Here is a 22,509-nt window from a genome sequence, read left to right on the forward strand (position 1 = left end):
TGGTCTAATATTTTAAGGTATAAAGATATATTGACACAGTCATTGAAGTTCAAGAGATAGAAAAGCAAGGCATAAAATATATCGGTTTATATATCTTCAGTTGCAATAAAAGGCAGATAAAGATTTTAAAGAAGGGTTAACTTACAAAAAACTGAGCTAGACCAGATCATTTTTGGCCAAGAGGACACTTTGATTTAAAAAATGTAAAGTACTTTTTATCTATTGTATTAGACTTTGAACAGGTGAAATATAGGCTATACAATTGATATAGATAGTTGGCAGCAATTATGGGAGCGGAATTATAGTCATAGTTTAGTTATAGTTTATTAGATTTGCATGCCGCCCCTTTCTGAAGACTCAGGGCGGCTCACAACATAATAGTAATACAATACAATACAAATCTAATAGTAAAAGTTAAATCAGTTTAAAAACATTAATACATATTAAAATCCCTAACTATACAATCATACACATTCAACCTAATCCATCATACAGTGAGGCCAAAAACATAATAGAAAGGGGGGAGAAGGTGGTAATTATCCCCATGCCTGGCGACAAAGGTGGGTCTTCAGCATTTTACAGAAGGTGAGGAGGGTGGAGGCTATTTGAATCTCTGGAGGGAGTTTATTCCAGAGGGCCGGGGTCATCACAGAGAAGGCTAGTCCCCTGGGTCCCACCAGCCGACATTGTTTGGTCAACGGGACCCTGAGAAGGCCAACTCTGTGGGACCTAACTGGTCCCTGGGATTTGTGTGGCAGAAGGCGGTCTTGGACGATAGTTATTAAGTACGGCTGGGTCCAGGGAAGGCTTCTTGAGGAGGGGGCGCAACCTAGAGTTCTTTATCTGGGTCCAAAGAGAGATGAGGCAGGCTGGGACTTTTGGTATGCTAATAAAATGCAGCAATGATAAAGCCAAGAAGAGAGATACACCCAACCAAAAACATTTCTGCTAAATGTAAAAGACTGTAATGATTTCTTTGAATAGGAATCAGAATGTGTTGAATGTGGAAATTCCTATCAGTCGCATTTATACAATTCTTCTGGTCGTAAGATGCTCCTTTGTATTCAAGTCTGGCCTCAGAATGATAATGTAGCACTTGGGGATAAAGACGCAGACCAGCAGACCAGTAGTGGAGGCCAAGATGGAGAAGACCTGCACAGCCACCATGTATTTCCCCTTGGTGCTCAGGTAGGTGGGCAGGAATGAGACCCAAACACTGCAGAAGACCAGCATGCTGAAAGTGATCAGCTTGGCTTCATTGAAGGCTCCAGGGAGATTCCTGGCCAGGAAAGCCACTGTAAAGCAGATGGCAGACAGGAAGCCCATGTAGCTGAGGGTGATGTAAAACATGAAAACAAATCCTTCATTGCATTGCAGGATGATCTCCCCAGGCTGGGAGTGGAAATCTGAGTCACAGAATGGGGGAGAAATCCCCAACCAAATGGAGCAGATCATAATTTGGACACTAGAACAAGAAAGGATGATGGAGTTGGCCAAACTCTTCCCCAACCATCTCTTCACTTGGTTTCCTGGTTTTGTGGCCAGGAAAGCCAGCACCACTGTGATGGTTTTGGCCAAGAGAGAAGAAATGGCAACTGAGAAGATTATGCTGAAAGCTGTTTGTCGGAGAAGGCAGGTGGCTTTCCTTGGTTGACCAATGAAAAGGAGAGGAGACAAGAAGCAAAGCAGGAGGGAGACCAGGAGGATGTAAGAAAGGTCTCGGTTGTTGGCTTTCACAATGGGAGTTTCCTGATATTTAATAAATATGATTAAAACAAGGGCTGTGTCCAAGAACAAGAATAGGGCAAAAGAGATCAGAATGATTCCCAGATGTTCTTTATAAGAAAGGAAGGATATAACTTTGAGGATACATTGGATTCTGTCCTCATTTGGATATTTTTCATCGGGACACTTGGTGCATTTTTCTGTATCTGAGTAAGCAAAAAAAAACAATAAAAAAAATTCTCTATTTTCATCATTCAAGAAATATTTTTCTGTGACAACATTTGTTACTAGCAGCATTTTCTGAGAAGTATTGCTAAAAAACTCTACAGAAAGTAGGTAAGAAAAACATTTTCTAAAAAAAACAGCGAGATTTTTGAAATTGGAAGCAGTCTTAGAACCTGAATGATTTCTTGTGTAATTTGCAGAACCTACATTGGAAGTAGATAATAAATCAATTAATCTTTCTAGACAGGTTTCCTGACAAATTGCACTTCTTAATATACTTGACTCTGCTTGCCTATTTTTTGAAATCTAATTAGTTAGGAAAAAAAGTTAGTTTTGCAAATAATTCAGAATCCATATGAAAAAGCAGAATATATTTTTTTTCTGGCACCACAGAAGCTTGTCCAATCTGCTACAACACCTAATTCTTCCTAGGCCTCCCCTCAAGATTGTTCTGCTATTCCTCCCTTCCAGATAAGAAATAGTGCAATTTGAAGATAATAGCAATAGCGCTTAGATTTATAAACCACTTTGTGTACTTTACAGTTCTCTCTAACGAGATTAAAGTCAGTCTATTTCCCCCCAATGATCTGGTCCTCATATTATCAATCTCGGAAGGATGGAAGGCTGAGTCAATTTTTAGCCAGTGAGAATTGAACTGGTGACTGCTAACAAACAAACAAACAAACAAACAAACAAACAAACAACAATTGAGCTTCAATCTATCTTTTAACTTATACAGTGGTACCTCAACTTACAAACTTAATTTGTTCCATGATCAGGTTCTTAAGTAGAAAAGTTTATAAGAAGAAGCAATTTTTCCCATAGGAATCAATGTAAAAGCAAATAATGCGTGCGGTTGGGAAAACCACAGGGAGGGTGGAGGCCCTGTTTCCTCCCAGGAGATTCCTAGGGAGACCCCATGGAGTCTTCTCTCTGCCTTTTTTGACCCTGCTTCCTCCCAGGAGATTCCTAGAGGGGCCCCACAGAGGCTTCTCCCTGCCTTTTCAGGTTACAGTTTTGGAGGCTTGGGTTTGTAAGTGGAAAATAATAAAGTCGCTCAGATCCAGTCCGATCTCGACTCCAATTGGAAAACAGAGTTGACTGACAACGAGTCAGTTGAGGTGACTGGGGTACGTACTTGTCCACCTGTCTGGGAAGAGTTTGATCTGCTGACACCTGATGAAGTGGACAAGGCCATTGGAGCTGTGAGTTCCGCCACCTGTTTACTGGATCCGTGTCCCTCCTGGTTGGTCTCGGCCAGCAGGGAGGTGACACGGAGCTGGGCCCAGGAGATTACCAACGCTTCCTTGGGGAGGGGAGTCTTTCCAACACTCTATAAAGAAGCGCTCGTGCGCCCCCTCCTCAAGAAGCCTTCTCTGGACCCAGCCGTACTTAATAACTATCGTCCAGTCTCCAACCTTCCCTTTATGGGGAAGGTTGTTGAGAAGGTGGTGGCATTCCAGCTCCAACGGTCCTTGGAAGAAGCCGATTATCTAGGTCCCCAGCAGTCGGGTTTCAGGCCCGGTTACAGCACCGAAACTGCTTTGGTCGTGTTGATGGATGATCTCTGGCGGGCCCGGGACAGGGGTTTATCCTCTGTCCTGGTGCTCCTTCACCTCTCAGCGGCTTTCGATACCATCGACCATGGTATCCTTCTGCACCGGCTGGAGGGGTTGGGGGTGGGAGGCACTGTTCTTCAGTGGTTCTCCTCCTACCTCTCTGGCCGGTCGCAGTCGGTGTTAGTGGGGGGTCAGAGGTCGGCTCCGAGGTCTCTCCCTTGTGGGGTGCCTCAGGGGTCGGTCCTCTCCCCCCTGCTATTTAATATCTACATGAAACCACTGGGTGAGATCATCCAAGGACATGGGGTGAGGTATCATCAATATGCTGATGATACCCAGCTTTACATCTCCACCCCATGTCCAGTCAACGAAGCGGTGGAAGTGATGTGCCGGTGCCTGGAGGCTGTTGGGGCCTGGATGGGTGTCAACAGACTCAAACTCAACCCGGATAAGACGGAGTGGCTGTGGGTTTTGCCTCCCAAGGACAATCCCATCTGTCCATCCATTACCCTGGGGGGGGGAATTATTGACCCCCTCAGAGAGGGTCCTCAACTTGGGCGTCCTCCTCGATCCACAGCTCATTTTAGAGAACCATCTTTCAGCTGTGGCGAGGGGGGCGTTTGCCCAGGTTCGCCTGGTGAACCAGTTGCGGCCCTATCTGGACCGGGACTCATTGCTCACAGTCACTCATGCCCTCATCACCTCGAGGTTTGACTACTGTAATGCTCTCTACATGGGGCTACCTTTGAAAAGTGTTCGGAAACTTCAGATCGTGCAGAATGCAGCTGCGAGAGCAGTCATGGGCTTACCTAGGTATGCCCATGTTTCACCATCACTCCGCAGTCTGCATTGGCTGCCGATCAATTTCCGGTCACAATTCAAAGTGTTGGTTATGACCTTTAAAGCCGTTCATGGCACTGGACCAGAATACCTCCGAGACCGCCTCCTGCCGCGCGAATCCCAGCGACCGATTAGGTCCCACAGAGTGGGCCTTCTCCGGGTCCCGTCAACTAAACAATGTCGGTTGGCAGGACCCAGGGGAAGAGCCTTCTCTGTGGCGGCACCGGCTCTCTGGAACCAACTCCCCCCAGAGATTAGAACTGCCCCTACTCTTCCTGCCTTCCGTAAACTCCTTAAAACCCACCTTTGCCGTCAGGCATGGGGGAATTGAAACACCTCCCCTGGGTATGTTCAATTTATACATGGTATGCTTGTGTGTGTGTCTGTTAGTATATGGGGTTCTTTTAAATCTTTAAATATTTTAAAGTTATTTGGATTATTTATGATTTGTTCTATCTTGTTGTGAGCCGCCCCGAGTCTTCGGAGAGGGGCGGCATACAAATCTAAATAATAAATAAATAATAAATAATAAAATGGTTCTTGAGAAGAGGCAAAAAAATCTTGAACACCCGGTTCTTATCTAGAAAAGTTCATAAGTAGAAAAGTGTTTGTAGGTAGAGGTACCACTGTACTTGTATGACAGTGTTTCAGATAAATCGACTTCCACAAGTCCTGTCCTTTTCCTTGCTTTCCCCCACCTTTGTGGATGGAGATGGTCCCCTCAGGACAAGGAATGCAGTCATAGCAGCAAGCAGGCTCTCCTTCTCGCTTCCGCTTAACAAATCCAGGATGACAATTTTCCACACATTGGGACTGAGGCAGAGACTAAGAAGAAAAAGATGAAATGCCAAAGAAAATATATTGGGAGAAAAGTGTCTGTGAAAACGGATGTAGACATTAATATTAGCCAAATAGTTCCTCGCCTTAGATAAATATGAAATCATTGACTCATTCCAAACCTATTTAAGAAAGATAAATTCTTGGAGATTGTTCATTTACTCACTCTGCTTTCTTTTGGCATTTAACATAGAAATAACAAATTAAGGAGGGATGGAATTGAAAATATTTCAGCCCTAAGTGACAACCAATTTGGTTCCTCCACTTAGCCTTGTTAACATGCATTTTCCCATTCTTTCACATAACTATGATTTTAAAGTACAGTGTTCCCTCGCTTTTCGCGGGGGATGCGTTCCGAGACCGCCCGCGAAAGTCAAATTTCCACGAAGTAGAGATGTGGAAGTAAATACACTATTTTTGGCTATGAACAGTATCACAAGTCTTCCCATAACACTTTAAACCTCTAAATTGCAATTTTCCATTCCCTTAGCAACCATTTAGATTATTACTCACCATGTTTATTTATTAAAGTTTATTAAAAAGAATATTTATTAAAAGCAGATGAAAGTTTGGCAATGACATATGACGTCATCAGGTGGGAAAAACCGTGTATAGGGAAAAAACCCGCGAAGTATTTTTAATTAATATTTTTGAAAAACCGTGGTATAGACTTTTCGCGAAGTTCGAACCCACGAAAATCGAGGGAACACTGTACAGTTTTATGATCTTGAATTCAATTTTGGAGAGTACAGTTTCATGATCTTGAAGTCAATTTTGGAAACAAAATTATTGTAAAAGATTTATTAATTAATTATATTAAATATTAAATAAAATAACAATGTAATGAAGAAAGAAACTTTGGACCAGTAGGATCTGGATAGGCTTCCTCTGGAATATATAAAACATTGTAAAGGGGTCCAAAACCATCCCCCAATTAAGATATAAAGGAAAATAAATCATTAAAAATTAGGTCTTTCTTTATCTTGTTTATCTTTTGTCTTTTGTTTAGCTTGGTTTTCTTTATCATTGTTTCCTCAGTTCACATGGCTCTCATCCCAGACTGAAACTAACTGCCTAGTTTCTAGAACCGGGGTGAGATAAGATGCAGGAGGGATTATGAGAACTTGTCCCAAAAAAGAGGCATCTTTTCATCTTCAGCAAGTGGGATAAGAGTAGGAAATGGACAGACTAACAATGGAAATGAAAGAGAAAGATGAGACAGAATAGACATTGGGATAGATTTTATTACTGGCTAGAGAAGATTTTTAAAAATATGGAAAATAAGGGTAGAAGGATAAAAATAAACAAATGAAGGATATAATGTAATGTAAAGAAAAAATAAGAAAAGAAAAAATAATGTAATGTAAATAACAATGATAGTATTTGTGATGGAAATATTATCACATGGAACTCTGGCCAGGTTTGGGCTGCTTAAAAATATTATAAACATCAGTGACCTTTCAAGTGAGGCATTCCTCAACCTGGACAAGATGAGGCTTCTTTCTCACAGGGACCAACATGACCTCTAACCAGTCATGACTATATTTCATCTGATATTTCCCCAGAAGAGCCCTTCACTCCTCCACTTGAAACAGAGTATCCTACGAAAATAGACTAACAATCCTGGGCCTAGAAAGCCTAGAACTACGGCACCTAAACCACGATTTGAGTATTGCCCACAAGATCATATGCTGCAACGTCCTACAGGTCAATGACTACTTCAGCTTCAACTGCAACAACACAAGAGCACGCAACAGATTCAAACTTAATACGAACCGCTCCAAACTTGATTGTAAAAAAATATGATTTTAACAATCGAGTTATCGAAGCATGGAACTCATTACCGGACTCAATTGTGTCAACCCCTAATCCCCAACATTTCTCCCTTAGACTCTCCACGATTGACCTCTCCAGGTTCCTAAGAGGCCAGTAAGGGGCGTACATAAGTGCACTGGTGTGCCTTTCGTCCCCTGTCCAATTGTCTTTCCTTTCTTTCATCTATCATATATATTCTCTTCCTTTCATATATCCTCTCCTCTAAGTTCACTTTTACCCTTATATATATTACCACATGTCTTTCTTTCTTCCTATGTATTTGTGTATTGGACAAATGAATAAAATAAAATAAATGATTCAGTCCAAACTTTAGTGCAGATGTTGGTAAAAAGAATGTGAGGCTATTAGGAACACAAATGCCAGCACTTGAATATATCCCACCAGCTTGATCTGTGGTCTCCATCCTAAAGAATGATGACCCAGCATCCAATATTGGATATGATTAAATCAATTTAAAAGAATATTCTTTATCATGACATATGAAGGTCACCTTTGTGAATAGAACTGAAGTCCTCTCAAGCAATCTAACAAAGTGTTAAGTTTTCTCTTCTGTACATTCAACTCCTAGTGAGGGTCATCCACCATGGTGACTTGAAATGGGTCATAATCTTTACAAAAAAAGAGAGAAAAGACAGCAATGTTTGACCCACCTTGTTGTTCAGATTTATCCATGAAAGAGCAATTTCATTAATAATAACTCTCTGTCTTTCAATATTCCCCAGTTTCCTTTTCATCAAATCCCCCTCTGGCGAAATCACCAAGAACTCAATGTCCATATCTGCCACTATTTCTCCATTATGTTCCATGTAAAGATTCCAGTGGGAAAGGTTGTAGAACTCATTCTTCTCCAGAAAGGGATGGAACTAGAATGAAAACATCCAGGAATTTAAAAAGCATAAACCTTGGTTTGATATCCCCACCTAGTATTTTCATCTATGGATTTTTCTTCTACATTTTTTAAATGTGCATTCATGCCTATTAGGACAAGTGTTACCACTATGTTCATAAGTGAATGAAGATGGTTCTACAAAGTTCATCAATGAGATATTGAAAAAATATGTTTTGAGAAAATGTAATAGACACATTTGATCAATTATTCCGAACATTTTGATGATGTTTGTCCATTGTTTTTGAAGAGGACTTTGACATCTTGGGATGGATGTCAAGATTTCTGCATGAACTGGATTAAAGTGAGGGAGAGGTGCACATAGACAGCCTCACTCTCTCTTCCATCTAAAGAATACAAGAATTAGAGAGACGAGAAGGAAAATTTTACATAAATTATATTTCACGCCAGTAAAACTAGCACACTTCCAGAGGAAAGGGAAAGGAAATTGCTGGCATGGTTGCCAAATAAAAGGAGTTTTTATGCATATGCTCTGGGAATGTGTTGAAGTTCAAAAATTTTGGAAGGAAGTACAGAATGAAATAAATAATATGCTAAACATTAATTGGATAATTACAAAAGAATTAGCAATACTAGTTAAATATGGGGAATTACGAGAATTTAAAGAAATCAAAACAGCAGCTTTGGAAAGCGCTCAAGCAGTAGTGGTATTAGGGTGGAAAGATAGCAATAAATGGACAATCCAGAATTGGTACTGGTACATGGTGGACCACATCCACTTCGAAATTATGGAAATAAGATTAAATAACTTTGACGAAAATAATTTGGAGAAGCTGATGGCACGATGGAATAAGGTGAAAAATTATATCTTAAGTAGAATTTATGACGACAATGTGAAAAATAAATTCCAATCACTTTTTGTATGTAAAGAAATGTAAACCGGCGCTAAGGAAGAAATTGAAACTTATTGTAAATAATTTAACCCCCAAATGGTGGTGGGGTTTTTATTGGTGTTGGGCACGTTTTCTTTTAAGTATTTTTTGTTTGTTGTTAATTTAGTAAATGAACCAATAAAAAAATATTTTAAAAAATCCCTCTCTCTTCCATCTTGCTTCAATAGCAGGACAAGCATCAAGACAGTTGGAAATGGTCTGGGCACAGTGGTTTGACCAGGGCATCTTTCCTATCTTGCCATATTCTCAGTGTATCACATTGCTTGCCAAGACCGCCTTCGTGACCATTGTCCTAATCTAGTAGATTTCATCCACTCAGTCCACCAGAATCTGTCTTCACATGCTCAGTATAGACAAGTCCCTATCTCATCAAAGGTCAGTGACCCAAGGGCTACTCTCAACCTGGTTTGGCCAGCCTGTCGGAGCTGTTGCCTGGGGTGTGGCAGCTGCGCATGCTACAGCTCCTGGGAGCCAGAGGTGAGAGCTGAATGATAGGTGGGGACCAAAAGTGAGCAAGCTGTACTGAAAGGTTCTTGAAAATGAGCTGCCATAAAAGGACATGACATGCTCCTACACCAAAGGTACTATGCCTTCCTGAACACCCCATATACCCCAGGGAACATTCTACAGCAGGTATAAGATACATTAAATAATAGCAAAAAAGAGATCATTCATAAATTCCTTGAAAATAAAGGTCAGTTGAAATATGCAATTGGTATCTACTGTTGTTTCTTTTGGTTATCAATATCTTTTTTATTGTTTTTATTTTCTTGGCTGCTTTCATACACTCTTACTTAATCAATTTAATTTCATACAAATTTTATTCTAAAAATGGCTGTATACATATCATATTAGATCTATTATATCAAAAAAAGGAAAAAAAGGTATTGCTGTTGTTATATTTTAATTTGAGTTTTTAGTTCTTCTTTTAAACCAATCATAAAAGTACTTCCATGTTTTATAATAATCGGAGACTTCCTTATTTTTTAATTTAAAAGTTAAAGCATCGGATTCTGCACAATCTAATATTTTTTTAAGTATTAATGCGTCGTCAGGAGGTTTGGGTTGTTTCCAACATTGGGCTATTGCCATTCTAGTTGCAGTCAGTATATGTATTAATAAATAATATTTATTTTTATCTATTTTTTGATCTATGATTCCAAGAAGGAATGCTTCGGGTCTTCTATTTACTTTAATTTGTAACATATCTGTTATCCATTTTTGTATTTTAATCCAGAGGTTTTTAATCATTGGGCAGGTCCACCAAATATGGTAATAAGTCCCCATTTTTTCCTACATATTTCATCAGAAAATAATTTGACATCAGAGAAGATGGTTTATGACTTTCCTCCTCACAAGAGAATTTAAATGATATATATTATATTGTTTGTTTAATGTCATAGTTAATATTGTTCATTGTATTTAAATAAGTAATTAATTAATATTATGATTATAATTATCATTATTTTTGTCTGAATGTATTTTGTTTTGTTTTTTGTTTTGTTTTTTTGTTTATCTTCTTTTTTGTTACGTTTTGTAAATGTGTATATATATATTTTAAATCAATTAAAAAATTTCAAAAAAGAAAGAAAGAAAATAAAGGTCAGTTACACAAAAGCATGGATTTTTTTCAAGATGAAAGTTCCCATAATAATCTGCTGCCTAATAAACCAAACAGGAAACATGACCACAGGACCTAATTTGACTTCATTGGAGTACTATTAAGAGACTCCTGCAAGTCTAAGAGTACAAATTGTTGCATCCTAGTAACAACCGAGTCGCACACCATTGGTTAGTTCTTGGGTGGAGAGCAGGATCGTTTGATTGACCGCAGCTGGACAGAGCATATTAAGAGCTGGAAGGGTCTGGCCAGCCAGTAACCTTTTCTTCTACCATTCTGGTTTAACTTGCCATCAGCGTTGAGAGTTTTAATGGAATAAAGTCATTCTACATTAGCTGCTCGCCTGCTCGTTCTTACCAACAAATCTCTCACCTATTCATTTTCAAGTCTGAAAACTCTGGGAGGATCCTTTCTAAGTTTCTTTTGTTGGCTGTTAGGAAGCTTCAGGATCCCCCACTTTATCTGATCACTCCCTGTGGATCAGTAAGTGTTGTATTGCCTCTGTAAAAATCGATGGTGAGAACACACTTGGTGTACAGTTCTGGCCACCTCACCTCAAGAAGGATATAATGGAACTGGAAAAGTTCAAAAAAGGGCAACAAGTATGATCAAGGAAATGGAGCACCTCCCTTATGAAACCAGGTTGCAACGTCTTGGTCTCTTCAGCCTTGAAAGATGGTGTTTAAGGGGTGACTTGATCGAAGTGTATAAAATCATGCATGGGATAGAAAGGGTGGATAGAGAAAAAATATTTTCTCTATCACACAATACTAGGATGAGGGGGCACTCCCTAAAGCTCATAGGTAAGAAAGCGAGGATAAATACCTTTCTTCACCCAGAGGTACTGTACCCTCTAAGGTGCACACCTGCGTGACCACACCCCCCCATGCACCCTTTTTCAAGGCCGCGCAAGGAACCGCCCCCGCCCTCCCAGCGCCTCTGGCCCCCTCGCGACCCTGGCTTCTCGTAAAGTAAAATTCTACAGTGCTCATCATAAATCCTGTATTCAGGAATAGTGTTAAAACTGCAATTGTCCTTTTAAAATTATAAGTGTTTAATATCAAAGTATATCTGGTATCCTTGGTAAATTATGCCCCTCAGCAACTAGGTTGACCAAATCTATTGGCCTTTTTTGGAACAAGGAAGTTGATATGATTCCACTCTTTCTTTAATTGATTCCTTCTCCAGAGGAATGTGGTTTGTTGGATCCTTGTTGGGACCTCATACCTGCCACGGCTGTAGCCTTGGCGCCTCCAGTGTCTCTTGGGCCTCCTTCCTTCTTCTCCAGGATCTGGACAAATATGCAGCCTTCAAGACACGGGCCAGAGTCATAAAGATAATGTATACAGAGTCACTGTTTTCAATGAATATCCCATTCAAATCATCTTCTGTCTCCACTGGAGATTTTTGGATGCATCTTTTCCGGCCTTTGACAGAAAAAACATTCTTTGAAAAAGAGCATTGAAAATTCTTGTCTTCATACTGGGAGTCAACAAAGGAAAAGGGTTCAAAAGCTCCATTTTGCATAAATTCAAAGCTCCAGATACTATGGATGTACTTGTGATATCCAAAATGATACATTATATAGTTTCCCAAAGTTGTGGTGATCCAAATTTTTTCTCTAATGGGTCCTGACAAAATGTCAAGTGTTAGATGAAAAATATGAAATGTGCTTGAAACAATAATGTGTTCTGTGAAGTGAACAAATACATTGACTTGTTTCCACTGAGAAAAGCTGGAATCCTTGAAGGGTACTGGACGTCCACTCATTGAGAATTGTTGTGATATAACAACACAAATTCCATTCCTGACAAGCAAAGGAGGAAAAGTCCTGAAGAAATTTTCTCCCTCTTCTGTGTCTGGAGCAAGGAGACCAATCAAAGTCCATCTGAAGTACAGGAGCACTTGGACAATTGCCAAATACTGAAACCCTTCTTTGAGGAGCATCCGGTGGAAAAAAGGGAAATTACTTTTATCACTCAGAGTTTCTGAAACAACTGTATGGCTGATCTGGAAAAGCAATGAAGACGGGAATTCCAAAATATGAGTCTTTAATAAATCCAACTTTGTTTTGATAAACATCTTAGAATAATTTGTTCATTGGCCATTGTTTAAAATATTAAACATGGAACATTAAGAAGAATTTATAGAATAAAAATGGAAGATGAGAAACAAGTCAAGTAAAAAGAATAACAATCAAAATGCAAATCATATTTCTTGTTCAACACCACAATTTAATGCAGTTAGACTCATGTGCAGATGTTAACTGAAGTATATTGTTCCCCAAAGGGCCCCAATCAAGGAACTGTCAAAGAAACTAACAGTAAACCCACCAAAACCCTCCAAGACCACTCCCATCAGCACTTACAGGACAAGCCATTCAACGATAAAATTGAGAGAGTGATGTGCCGGTGTCTGGAGGCTGTTGGGGCCTGGATGGGTGTCAACAGACTCAAACTCAACCCGGATAAGACGGAGTGGCTGTGGGTTTTGCCTCCCAAGGACAATTCCATCTGTCCTTCCATTACCCTGGGGGGGGATTATTGACCCCTTCGGAGAGGGTCCGCAACTTGGGCGTCCTCCTCGATCCACAGCTCACATTAGAGAACCATCTTTCAGCTTTGGCGAGGGGGGCGTTTGCCCAGGTTCGCCTGGTGCACCAGTTGCGGCCCTATTTGGACCGGGACTCACGGCTCACAGTCACTCATGCCCTCATCACCTCGAGGTTCGACTACTGTAATGCTCTCTACATGGGGCTACCTTTGAAAAGTGTTCGCAAACTCCAGATCGTGCAGAACGCAGCTGCGAGAGCAGTCATGGGCTTACCTAGTTATTATTATTATTATTATTATTATTATTATTATTATTATTATTATTATTATTATTAATATTAGTATTATTAGTATTATTATTATTTATTAGATTTGTATGCCGCCCCTCTCCGTAGACTCAGGGCGGCTCACAACAGTGATAAAAACAATACATGGTAAAAAATCTAATAAATAAAATCTAAAATAACAGTTTTACATTACAAAGTCTAAAAAGAAAAAAAAAACCCAATAGATAAAATACATATACACAGTCATATCATGCACAAAATTACATAGGCAAGGGGGGGATGTCTCAGTTCCCCCAAGCCTGATGACAGAGGTGGGTTTTAAGGAGTTTATGAAATGCCCATGTTTCACCAACACTCCGCAGTCTGCATTGGTTGCCAATCAATTTCCGGTCACAATTCAAAGTGTTGGTTATGACCTTTAAAACCCTTCATGGCATTGGACCAGAATATCTCCGAGACCGCCTTCTGCCGCACGAATCCCAGTGACCAATTAGGTCCCACAGAGTGGGCCTTCTCCGGGTCCCGTCAACTAAACAATGTTGGTTGGCGGGCCCCAGGGGAAGATCCTTCTCTGTGGCGGCCCCGGCCCTCTGGAACCAACTCCCCCCAGAGATTAGAACTGCCCCTACTCTCCTTGCCTTCTGTAAGCTCCTTAAAACCCACCTTTGTCGTCAGGCATGGGGGAACTGAGACATCTCCCCCGGGCATATACAATTTATGAATGGTATGTTTGTATGTATGTTTGTTTAGTAAATGGGTTTTTTAAATATTTTAAACTACAATTTAGATTTGTTATAAATTGTTTTATTTTGCTGTGAGCCGCCCCGAGTCTGCGGAGAGGGGCGGCATACAAATCTAAATAATAAATAAATAAATAAACTCCATTCCTTACTACCACTGATGAGCTTACCTAGTTTGGGTAATGACACATCTGGAATGAAATAACAAAGCTAAGACAGCAATAAGAAATCTTCATTCCAACACTGAGCTCTAATTATTCTCATATATCAATTTTATCCCTCTACTGATGCAGCCTAGGTCTTCAATGACTTTTTTTGGTAGCTGCAGCATACTGCAGACAAATGAGAACCCACACGCAGAAATTTCAAATCAAACACATCTATATTTTTAAATGATTTATACAAAACAAGGTCAGGCTCTAGTCCATGCGGGCAGCTTTCCCGGGCAAATTAACTGATAGATAACGAACGGCTGCGGCCAAGAGCTAAAGCCAAATTAGATGTTCTTCAGTGATCCAATGTCTTTTTAAACACACACTCACATTCTTCAGATGTTTCTCAGACAGCTGCATCTCCCTATGATAGATTTAAGGGAACAACAACAGTTTGCTAGCAATGTATAATTATCTACTAAACTACAAAAATATTGAAGAAATAGTTAAACCCAATATGATAGCTTGGATGACTAACTTTGGCTATGCGATCCAACTGGAAGACTGGGAAAAATTATGGTCAGTAAATTATAAGATGATGCTATCAATACCCTATAAAGAAAACCTGTATAAAATGTTTTTCCGATGGCATTACGCGCCAGCGCGCTTAGCCAAAATAAATGTGAATGTAAGCAACAAATGTTGGAAGTGCAAAAAAGAGGTAGGAACATACTATCACATGTGGTGGCGACATACGGAAGCAAACAAATTCTGGTCCCAAATTCAGACATGGATGGAAGAAATATTGGATTATAAACTAGAGATGAAACCAGAAATGTACTTACTAGGAATAATTAGAGGCAAACATAGTAAAGAAAATTATTATTTTATAAATCACATACAGTACTTACATCTGCAAGATTGGCTTTTGCACAAGTATGGAAGCAAGAAAAGACTCCAAACGAAGAAATGGTGATTAAAAAAATGTTAGACTGCGCCAAATTTAGCAAATTAACATATGAAATACAAAATCAACAAAACAAGGACTACTACAGAGTGTGGGAGAAATTGTACAATCGGGTGGAAATAAAAAAAAATGCATAGTAAATAGAATTGTAAAAGATCAACTTTTTATGCATATAGGGAATTGTAAATGTTCAATGTTGTTTGTATGGTGTTTAAATGTTTGTATGTTAAACAAAATCAATAAAAAATAAAAAAAAACCCAGTTTGCTAGCAAAGCATTTTTGGAATGACATTTCCCCATTGGTATCACAAGCCAACTGACCAGTCAGATCGTCAGTCTGTTGCAGAAGGTCAGAAAAGTGGGAACTGATAAATACTGGGAAATCTTTCTTTGAAGATTTAAGAAATCTTCAAAGAAAGGTTTCTTCAAAGTATTTGTGGCAAGCAAAACCACCCAGTATAAGAGGGAAGTTATTATAGGATATCAAAGAAATAGGTGGATTTGGGCTTCCAAATTGGCAATTATATTATTGAGTAGCAGCGTTAGTACTGTATGTATGTATTTTAGTTTGTTTTTTGTTTTTTCAATATTTTTTTATTAATTTTCTTAAAATAACACACAGACTTACAAACATTTAACATAGAATGTGGGGATGTATCATCCCCGCTTTTCTCAAAAGTATAAATGCAGATACAGAAAAAGGAATACATGATTAAATGCGTAATTCAATACTAATAATACAAAAATATCTAGTAAGGAAAAAGTGATATTGTAAAAAAGAAAAATAGTTATAACTACTATAAAGTCAAACAATCTTGTCAATTCTATGTATATAAACTAAATCTAATATTAATCTCAATAAAAAGAAAAGAAAGATTTAAACCAAAGTATCTATACCTATTATTAATCTTCTATTATTAGTTTTTTTTTCTTATCTATCCATTCATAAACATTGTTCCATGTTTCATAAAATTTCGTTTCTTCTTGATCATTCAAGCGTCTTGTCATCATATCCATCTCCGCGCAGTCTAATATTTTTGTAATAACTCCCTCTTCTTTGGGGATATTTTCCCCTTTCCAATTTTGCGCGGAAATAATCCTTGCCGCTGTAAAAATATGTATGATTAAGTACAAGATTTCTTTTTTGTAATTTTGGTTAGTAATTCCTAGTAAACAGAACTCCGGGGTAATTTCTATTTTTTGCTTTGTAATCTCTTTTGTCATTTTCTCTATCATTTTCCAATACATTTTAGCTTTATTACATGTCCACCATTGATGGTAGTAGGATCCTATTTCTTTCTTACATTTCCAACACAAAGGTGATGTCTTAGGGAACATTTTTGCTATTCTACTTGGTGGGAGATGCCATCTATAGAACATTTTAATTTGATTCTCTTTCAAAGAAACTGATTTTGTCACCTTCCAATTGCACATCCAAACTTTCTCCCATGTGTCTAAATCTATTTCTTTGCCTATATTTCTGCACCACAATATCATACTATCTTTTAATGTTAAATCAATATTCTTGTGAGCAATCAGATATTTGTATATTTTCCCAATTACCCTGTTTTGATTTTTAGTAATTAAATCACTTAACAAATTTTTATTTTTATTGAATATATAAAGTATATTGTTTTTCTGGTATCTAGATCTAATCTGTGCATAGTGCCACCAATCGATTTGTATCCCTTCGTCTTGTAATTTAATTCTAGTTTTTAATTTCATTTGATCATCTAACAAATCTTTATATCTTATTTTTCTTGTATCCTTGATGGAATTTGGATGTATTATTGCGTCTAATGGGGCAACCCAATCCGGAATTGTTAAGAAGAGGTTTTTCTTTATATCTTTCCATACATCAAATAAGTATTTTCTTAATGTATGTCTTTTAAAATAAGAATGATTTTTGTCTTTATCGTACCAAACGAAGGCATGCCAGCCAAGCATAAGATCATGTCCTTCTAATTTTAATGTTCTCGTGTCCTCTAGGGTTATCCAATTTTTAATCCATGTTAAGGCGGCTGCTTGGTAATATAATTTCCAATTTGGGAGGGCAAAACCCCCCTCTCTTTTATATCTTCTAACATATTTATCTTAATTCTTGCCTTTTTTCCTTGCCATAAAAATTTTCTAACCACATTTGTTAGATTTTTGAAAAAAATTGCCCATGGATTTATTGGGATCACTTGAAATAAAAATAATACCTTAGGTAAGATATTCATCTTAATTGTAGCAATTCTTCCCAGAAAGGATATTTTTAAGTTATTCCATATTTCTAAATCCTTTTTAATTTCATTAATTAATTTTATATAATTATCATTCTTTAATGTTATTGTTTTGGCTGTTAGCCATATTCCCAGATACTTTACTTTTTTAACTATTTGTATTCTAGTAATACATTCTAAATTACTTTCTTGTGTGATTTATTCATGTTTTTGGTTATAAATTTTGTTTTATTTTTATTTATTTTCAAACCTGTTACCTTACCATATTGTTCTATTGTCTGGATTAATCTTGGTGCTGTGACTATCGGATCTTCCATTATAAAGGTCAGATCATCTGCAAAAGCCTGGACTTTATATATCTCTTTTCCAACTGTTAACCCTTTTATCTTTGAATCTGCTCTTATTTTTATTAATAGTGTTTCTAAAGTCATAATGAACAGGAGGGGTGAAATAGGACATCCTTGCCGAACTCCTTTATTTATTTTAAACACTTCCAATTGCTCGTTATTTAATATAATTTTTGTTGTTTGTTCTGAATAAATAGCGTCTATTAAATTAACAAATTTAGGGCCGAATCTCATTCTATTTAGTTGCATCTTTATAAATGTCCAATTAATGTTATCAAAAGCTTTTTGAGCATCTAAGAACATTAATGATAATGTTTTATCTGAATGTTGCTCATAATATTCTAATACATTAATAATTGTTCTAAGATTATTCTTAATTTGTCTACCTGGCAGGAAACCATTTTGGTCTGAGTGGATTTTACTATTTATTACCGTTTTCAACCTGTCTGCATATATTGCAATAAATATTTTATAATCTACATTTAATAATGATATTGGTCTATAATTTTTAATTTTTTCCTTTGCTGTATCTGATTTGTGAATTAAAGTTATCAAAGATTCAGACCATGATTTGGGAATTTTACCATCTAACCTGCATTCATTAAAGATTTGCAGCATATTATTTCTTAATGTTTCATTTTCTATTTTATACCACTCTGCTGGGATAGCATCTGGCCCTGTGGCTTTGTTGTTTTTTTTGTTTCTTAATAGTTATAAGGAGTTCTTCCATTGTTATGGGACTCTCCATCCTCTCCTGTTGTTCTTCTGTTAATTGTGGTAACTCTGAACTTTCTAAGTATTTAAATACTTCATCTTCCTCGATATTATCATCTTTGTACAATTCTTTAAAAAAAAATTGTACTATGTTTGCTTTTCCCTCTGTGTCATATTTTATTGTTCCGTCTTTGTCTTCTAAATATTTAATTAATTTAGATTGTCTCTGTTTTCTCAGTTTATATGCTAACCATCTACCTGGTTTATTGGCATGTTCAAAATATTGTTGCTTAGCTCTTTTTATTTTTTCCAGTGTCTGATTTTGTTCTTCCAGTCTAATTTTATGTTTGATTAAATTTATTTTTCCCCCCAAATCCTTATTTTCCATATTTTGTTGTGATATAAATTCTAATTGTTTTAATTCATTCGTTAGTTGTTCATATTTTCTTTTCTTTTCTTTATTATATTTTGCTGTGTAGGATATTGTTAATCCTCTTATGTATGCTTTAGTTGCGTCCCATAAATTTTGGGGAGTAGTATCTGTATTTTTATTAATTTCGAAAAATATTTTTAATTCCTTTTCAATCCATTCTTTATATTCTTTCTCTTTCAAAATATTTCTATTCATTTGCCAGTTGTAATGCTTTTTACTATTTCTCATGTAAACTATAACTGGATTATGGTCCGCCCAAGTATTAACATCTATTTCCACCTCTTGTATATACTCTGCTGTTGTTTTAGGAGCCCACACCATATCTATTCTAGTCCAAATTTTGTGGGGGTTTGAGTAGAAAGTATATTGCCTTCTTTGAGGATGTCTTTCCCTCAAGATATCATTCAATAACAGTTCTGCTTTCATTTTTTGAAAAGTGGAGGGTAGTAAATTCTTTTTTTTCTTTTTACTATTTTTCTTCTCCCCCGAGTGGTCTAATTGCCTGTTTGTTATGGCATTAAAATCTCCAATAATTAACATATTTTCCAAATTTAACTCTATAATTTTTTGGTGTAGTTTTTTATAAAATGCAATTTGATCATCGTTTGGGGCATATATAGAAACAATAGCAAGAGGTCTAGGTTCAATATTAACCTGGACAATCAAAATTCTACCTTCGTTGTCACTAAATAATTGTTTGGAATTTATAGAACTCTCAACATACATTGCTACTCCTCTTTTCCTTTGATCTGCTAATGCAGCATACATATTTCCAATTTTGTTATTTAGCAATAAGTTTCGATTACTTTTTTTTATATGTACTTCTTGAAGTATAACAATTTGAGCCTTTTGGTTCTTAATTTTAGAAAATATTTGTTTTCTTTTTTTTGGTTCATTTAGTCCATTGACATTTACAGAGAAAATTTTTAAGTCTCTCAATGTGGTCATTTATTGTACTTCTTGGTTTCCTGCTGGGGTTGCTTTCTTCTGGCCCCGTGGTCCTGCTCCTCCACTTGTGCAGATGCCCCCATGGCTTTCGCCTGCATTGCTTCCAGTTCTCTTGTTAACTGTTCCATTTCGCTTATTCCACTATTTTCATAAAAGTCTCTTGCTTGGTCCAGATTCTCCAACTTATATCTTGTTGATTTCCATGTCAATGACAGTCCTTGTGGAATAAGCCAGCGAAAAGTTATGTTCTCTTTGATCAAGAGTTTGGTCAAAAAGTGGTAGTCTCTTCTAGTCTCTCGAACACGTCTTGGAATTTGTTTTAATATTTTTATTTCTTTACCTTTGTGTTGTAATTGACCAGTTCTTGACCAGTGCAATATGTCATCTCTCAAGGTTTTTCTTACAAATTTGATGTGAATTTCTCGTGGAAGGTTGAAACGGCGTATGTAGCTGTTCGAAGTTCTGAAAGCTTCATCGATTTCTTTTATTATTTCAAGTGGGTCCATCTTGAGGATTTTCCCAATAATGTCAGCCATAATGGCCTTTAAATCTTCATCCTTTTCTTCTATTATATTTTGAAATCGTAGCCCATATGACGCACGTTGCATTTCCAGATGTGTGATTGATTCATCATATCTTCTGTAACGTGAATCCGCTCTGTCCTCAAGGTGATCAATTCTTTTCTCCATTTTCTCCGCCTTTTCTTCAGCTACTTTCATTCGGTCTTCACTGTCTTTCAAGGCTTGTTTGATCTCCTTCATCTGGTCTTTCATCTCTCTTGTGTCTACTTTCATATCAGCCATCTCTGCTTTTATTTTGTCTCTCTGTTGGGTTGCATCGCGTTGAGATTGAAGCATAAAATCATTTAATGCAGTTAGTGTCTCTTGGATTGAGGCCAGCGAAGGTTGTTGTGGTTTCTCTTTGTCCTTCTCCTTGGTAAACATAGTTGCTGATAAGACCGGCTGTGCGGGGGATGGATGAGGCAAGCCTTGGGGGGACGATGCAACAGATGTCTGCTTCTTAATTGTTTTGGTGTAGGTAGAAGTACTTGACATTTTAAAATTTGAAATTAATATTATTTTATGTTAGCAATATGTAGAAAATTACTATAAATTCCAAACCTACACAATTAATTACCCTAGGCAAACCACAATAAAAACTGAAATTTGGAATACAGTTCAAGTACAAATGCGATTAAAATTCAATGTTCAGGATATAACTCGTAAATTCTTATTACTCTAAGTCCAAAATTTATATATATAAAAAAAGAAATTGGTTTGGCACAGCAGGGGAAGAAAAAATAGAAGGAAAACCAAAGGAGAAGGAGGAAGAAAGGAAATAAAGAAAAAAAGAAGAAGAGAGTAAAAAGAAGAGGGCAATCTAGAAGAAAAGAAACAATATTATTCAATTAAGGAGGAGCAGGATACCAAGGGTTTTTAACAGTGCATGTACAAAACCAAGATAATTATGATGTAATATGGGTTTAAAATTCAAAACTTAAAATTGTAAGAAGGAAAAAGCAAAAAACAAATTATTAATATTCCAGTCGTAATAGAATAATTTTGTTGATTGAAGATCTAATCTGTTTTAGAAAACACTTTAGTGTAGGTTAAAAGAAGGCCCCGTTGATTTAAAAAATAGAAACAGTAAAGTTTAATCTTCTCAAAATTTATAAAATCTCAATTTTCCAAACGATTGCAATTTAATTATCCAATGTTAAAATGAAGTCGATCCGTCTCTCGCAGCTTAAGGGAAATTGTGAAGCCTCTCCGCTACGAATCCGACAAAACCGCCGTTAATCCAAACGAAATAATCCAACGAAGTAATCCAAATAGGGTCAATCAGATAATCCAAATACAAAAAATCCCAAATAGGAGGAAAATATTTTTTAATATATTTATTCAAGTTTTGTGACTAGATAGTAAACAGTCTTAATCCTTCCGCTAAAAAAATCCGAGCCCGGACTTCATTTTCTAATATTTTTGTAACCAATTGCTTCAAGAGGGGAAAAAATATTCAGCCAAATAGTGTCATTTTATATCTATTAAACCTTTTAATGTCTCATTTTGAAATCCTTCAAATTCCCCTTGTTTTCAAGCGTTTGACAGTTCAAGTCCAAATAAAAAAAAAAATAAGTGAAAGTAGTAAAAATAAGTTCCGGCTGTTGATTTGCGCCTGGATACAATGTTTTTCAACAACTTTCTCTTTTGCCTTCTTTTAAAACTTTTTATTCTCCGCTTTCTTTTACTTCAATCTTCTTATTTAACATGAAACAGAAGAAAAAAATCTTTTTACCTTGATTGTAGCTTCTTTAGTGTATTCCTTTTTCACTGAGGATTGCTTTAATCTCTGCTTTCACTTTTCAGATGTTTCTTGCTTCCCGCTGGTTTGGTGGGATCGCAATGGCCGCGTCCTCTTACGAGAGGACCGGTGCTCCCTGCTCCAGAGCTGCAGGACAGACCCCCTGCCCCCAGAGCTTCGGCGATGGCTCCTCGGACAGAGGGAAATCCCCTGTTCTAGGATCGAGCCATCTGGACTCGATCCGATCGCGTTGGGGCGACCTCTGGGAGGGTGAAAGGAGTCTCAAGGCAGAGCCCTGCCAAGAGACTCCGCTGCGGTCCTCAACGAAACCGGAAGTCTCTGTATTTTAGTTTGAATGCCAGAAAAAACCTTGACGAGATATTATTCGGTACAGACGAAA

General features: G+C 37.4%; 1 protein-coding gene across 1 annotated transcript; it reads right to left on the reverse strand.

The window, feature by feature from the left end:
* Positions 1-1,026: 1,026 nt before the first annotated feature.
* Positions 1,027-20,611, reverse strand: LOC139159233 (vomeronasal type-2 receptor 26-like). Its single transcript, XM_070736579.1, has 4 exons — positions 20,522-20,611; positions 7,781-7,885; positions 5,048-5,174; positions 1,027-1,931 (listed from the first exon to the last, which is right to left on the reverse strand). Exons 1-4 carry the CDS (start codon positions 20,609-20,611, stop codon positions 1,027-1,029), a joined length of 1,227 nt encoding a protein of 408 aa, XP_070592680.1.
* Positions 20,612-22,509: the final 1,898 nt, after the last annotated feature.

Source organism: Erythrolamprus reginae, chromosome 2, assembly GCF_031021105.1.
Source record: "Erythrolamprus reginae isolate rEryReg1 chromosome 2, rEryReg1.hap1, whole genome shotgun sequence".
NCBI classification, from domain to species: domain Eukaryota; kingdom Metazoa; phylum Chordata; class Lepidosauria; order Squamata; family Dipsadidae; genus Erythrolamprus; species Erythrolamprus reginae.

Excerpts from the sequence above, each read along its gene's own strand:
- LOC139159233 (XM_070736579.1), bottom strand. The coding sequence starts at position 20,611 with ATGGCTGATATGAAAGTAGACACAAGAGAGATGAAAGACCAGATGAAG. Across the intron at positions 5,175-7,780 it reads ATATGGACATTGAGTTCTTG|TCTCTGCCTCAGTCCCAATG; the intron begins GTGATTTCGCCA and ends TTTTCTTCTTAG. Across the intron at positions 1,932-5,047 it reads GACCATCTCCATCCACAAAG|ATACAGAAAAATGCACCAAG; the intron begins GTGGGGGAAAGC and ends TTGCTTACTCAG.